Below are 4,107 nucleotides of genomic sequence, written 5' to 3'. Positions count from 1 at the left end.
CATTTCCTTTCAAAACTTTTTATTTTTGCATAGAAACGTTAAAATAAATGACGGAATGAAAAGTTTATTGCGGGACTCGGGAGCGACGGCGACGAACGGTAGGCCCCACCAGGTCCCACTGGAAACAAGGCCCGAGCTGGTTTCATGCTTTCTTATGCCTTGCATGCATAAAGCTAGGATCAACTTAGCAGATCTTAACGCCACACTCGCTTGCTTGGTGGGGCATGTAGATAAACACGACAACCTAGATTTTTTGCGCCTAAGGGGTTCCCTGCTAAGACATAGCCCGCCAAGGAAGCTCGTGTGTATGGAGACGTCCAACCCGGTTTCCTGCGCACAATGACGCGATGCGACACCGGTAGGAGAGTGATGCGGTACGGAAGGTAAACCGCTGGTAATCTTAGCAACATAACCAAAATCACCTCGGTTATATCGTTATGATAATATATTAAAACCTAAGCGACCACTGCTCGACGTAATTGATTGCGAATAACCGCGGAAGGTCGACAGAGCCAAAGCACTATCAGCGTAATACGCGTTTTTAGTACCTGACTTGGCTCTTGAATTAGTCGTTGGAGTGCTCTTTGACTCAGGCGACTTAGATTGGTCAGACGAAGCATCTCCGGGAAGCCGATCAGGTGTCGTACCGCGGTGGGCTGGTAATCAACTTGCAAGTAATGAGAGGTTGGGATTCCTTAGGGATTGCTGATAAAGATTAAAATAGGGGGGTCCTTGTGAAGCAGCTGCCCGCGTTATACGTTTCTAAAGTCCGTATGGTGTTGGAATATAAGTTGCCCAAGTACTTTTGCGAGGAACAGAATGGGGCCAGGCTGGAGAGGAAAGTGCGTTTGCATAATGGAATGTGAGATGAGTCGAAGTTGTTTCCAGGGCGTTTGGCGCACGGTGCAATGTATATGCAGTCATGTATGCAAGAACAACAGGAACCACAATTAGAAGAACAAGAACAGCCCCACAGGAACAGCGCGTGCACAGGCGATGTCGCGTCGGTCAATGCTATGATGTAGGAACGAAGAAGAATGCCTAGGTTCAAGTTCCCTGTCTCGCGTGGATGGCCATGCCAGAACAGGCAACATGATGGGTGAACTTGCACGCTACCAACTTGCTACCAACTTGCCCCCGATGACGCGACGGGGCAACATAGAAAGGATCGCAGCGGACCCCCCCCTATCCCCGAACGCTCACACAATAGACCATCCCAAGCGCTGCTGTCCGTATGGGCAGCCGTTCACACACGAGTTAAGGTCGGACATGTATGCACAGTGAATGACACCCTAAGTGCGACCGTGCCCAAATTCAACAGCACCGCCCAATGTCCAGAAGCCTAGCGCCGAAATTGTGGGACCCTATCCGTCAAGCGTTAAGTGTCCAGTTGCTGTGTGGGCTAGGCAAGCGTGGCAGGGGCGTCATCGTCTTGGACTGTGACGGCGGTGGGCGTGTGGGCGCTGCACGTGTCTCATAGCGTAGAAGGCCGGGCTGGCGGAAGACGGCCTGTGCAGCACATTGTAGCCGCCCGGCCCCTGAGCCTTGAACTGCGCGATGTAGAGGGCCTCCATCTTTTGGGCCAGAGCAGGATTGGCGGTGGACATGAGGCGCGTGAGGGTGAAGTGGTCTCGGAAGGGTTGGTAGCAGCAGGCGTCGTCCTTCATCCGGCTGGGTGGGTTGCGGGCATGAGCTTGGAAGCGCCGTTGAGGGTCCCGGGACTGGCCGACGTACACCCTGCCGGTCGGTGCGCATGTGATGGTATATAGTCACGTGCGGGCGGGGGCACTGGAAAGTGGCTCGGCGGGGCTGGTTGCGGCTCGCTTGGCTGGCGTGGTGGTGGCCAGGAGGGTGCCCGACGCTCAGCACCGAGAGCGCGAAGTCTTGGTCCGCCTTGAGGACGGTGCCCGCGTCCATGCCGTAATCATAGATCAGCGCAATGGCGGTATCCGCCCGCAGGCTGCCGGCAGCCGCGATCCACAGCTGCATGATTGTGGCGTGCGTGGCCGTCGCTTTGTCCGGCATGTCGCCCTCATGTATTTCTGCCGTCACGTTGTACAAGAACGCTGCACGGGCATGGAGGGAGGGAGGGTCCAAGCCCTCTCGCTTGGAGGGATATGCAAACAAACATCCTGATAGGGGTAAACTCGCACGCTACCGAGCATTCAACCGAGCACATGCATGCTTAGTTGAATGGTGAGATGCGACCCCCCCTTCATTTCGTGCTCGGCAAGCCTGCCACCGCGTACCGGATATGTTGGCGATGTTACAGAACGCTGCACCTTTGTTTCTGTGCGCATTGCGTACGTTGCTCGACCCCGCCGACCAAAACTACACGTGCCCAACTGAAGACATTCCCGGTGGTTGTGCAGCAGCTCTTGAGGCTGTTGCTGGCTGAAATCCATCCTGAGCTGTTGCAACACGGCTAACGCGGGCACGTCCCTATGCACAGCAAATAGCTGTTCCAAGCCAACAGCGGCGTCCATGTCACCGACAAGGCTCTAAACGTCTTATCTGTTCTTATGTTTAATTAAGTTTATGTATGTTATACTTTGCGCAACTTTGTAATTTGACTTTACTCTGAACAAGGTGCTGCATACAACTGCCTCTTCGCCAGCGCTTCATCTTCCGCGGCAGTTTCACGAGCCCAGAGTTGCAAGCTACGACGTTGGCTTTTGGTGCTTTCAGTTACTGCAAAGCAGCCACGCAATAGTCCAGCCTGCATGCCGCGTGCGGCTATGGCCAACATGCCCACCTGCGCAACGCGCTGGCGATCCTCGGTCTTTCCGCCAGGAATTTATATACACTTGTACAGGCGCATTTTGCGAATCGCACGCGCGCATCCGTGCGGTAAAATTCGCTCCTGGCTTTTGGGCTTCTGTACGGATGTTTTATTCGGCACAGTACGACCGGACACATGGAGGGGCTGCTTAAAAAACCTAAGATTCTTCGGAAGGGTACAATGCAGCTGGCTGTGCAGTGCAAAAGCGGGCTGGCATGGCACCGTCGGGACTTGGCCTGGACTTCACCTGCATGGCGCCAGAGAGTATTGAAGCCAAATGTAACACTGTGCTGCATGGTCGATGCTGCGCACCGGTAGCTCAATATAGTAACGTGTACCTGCACAGCATACTTGTTTGATCCTGGTCCCACGGTGAGTCACCTACTGTATTTTTTCGGGCATTTTATAGGCGAGATATTCGGGAAAATAGGTGAAAGGTATATAGGCCAGTAAGGTGTACACGTATTATACGAGACTTAAAGGCTTAGGCATAAGAGGCGCATGTGTAAGTGATGGCCTAATATACGATCATGTATGGCATAGTATTATAAGTACATTTTTACATCATAACCTGTAGCAAGGGAAGTTTAGGCTATGCGGTATACAGGTATGTATACACTTGATGTTGTAAACGACATTGCCTATGATTCCGTATAATAGGACCTGTACAGCAGCAGCAGCGACAACAGCAGCAGCTCTCATACACAACCACCAATCAACCGGGACTACCGACATCAGCTTCTATCCCCAAAACTCACTCCATCACGCACCCCTTACTTGGCCAACCGATTCAAGATGTGGCCGGAAATAGGCCAGATGAACAGCAATGGCAATTACAAAACAGACGGACGCATCGTGGAAACCCAATTCTGCCCACCGACCAACCTGTGCTGGGCAAGCATGCGGACAAACCAACGTCACGCACGTCATCTCCAGGGGTCAGTCCCCAACACAAGAGGAGGGACTCGGTAATAAGCCCGCCCAGGTTTCATGTTCTTCCACATGACGACCCGGGTGACCTCATGCAAGTCGGCGAGGAGGAGGAAGTGAGAAATATAGTAGTAGTCCGCGGAAATGGGGATACGGAAATACCCCCTAGGTAAATGGGGCGACGGACAAGATGCAGGAGGCCTAATAATAGACCCCTTCGCATAGCGTCCCATAATGTAGCAGGTTTATTCACGCATTCGGCATTTACTCGTATCCATGCTGCGGCTAGAGTATGGGCCCAACATAGGTTAGATGTCATTTGTTTACAGGAGACACATCATATGGGAGATGGAGACCTGACAATTCTCACTAGAGAATTGCAATTCGCGGCTCAG

The 4,107-nt window shown here is 52.7% G+C and overlaps 1 protein-coding gene across 1 annotated transcript; it reads right to left on the bottom strand.

Annotated features, from left to right (window-relative positions):
- Window positions 1-1,371: 1,371 nt before the first annotated feature.
- On the bottom strand, window positions 1,372-3,078 carry VOLCADRAFT_89789 (uncharacterized protein; the record flags this gene model as incomplete). The annotated part of the gene is made up of 4 exons (XM_002949333.1): window positions 1,372-1,437; window positions 1,470-1,737; window positions 1,790-2,066; window positions 3,030-3,078. The coding sequence occupies 4 exons, from the start codon at window positions 3,076-3,078 to the stop codon at window positions 1,372-1,374; spliced, it is 660 nt and encodes a 219-aa protein (XP_002949379.1).
- Window positions 3,079-4,107: the final 1,029 nt, after the last annotated feature.

Source organism: Volvox carteri (assembly GCF_000143455.1).
Source record: "Volvox carteri f. nagariensis unplaced genomic scaffold VOLCAscaffold_14, whole genome shotgun sequence".
Taxonomy (NCBI): Eukaryota; Viridiplantae; Chlorophyta; class Chlorophyceae; order Chlamydomonadales; family Volvocaceae; genus Volvox; species Volvox carteri.
Note: the sequence above shows the minus strand (reverse complement) of the source record. Positions and strands in the feature narration are given on the sequence as shown.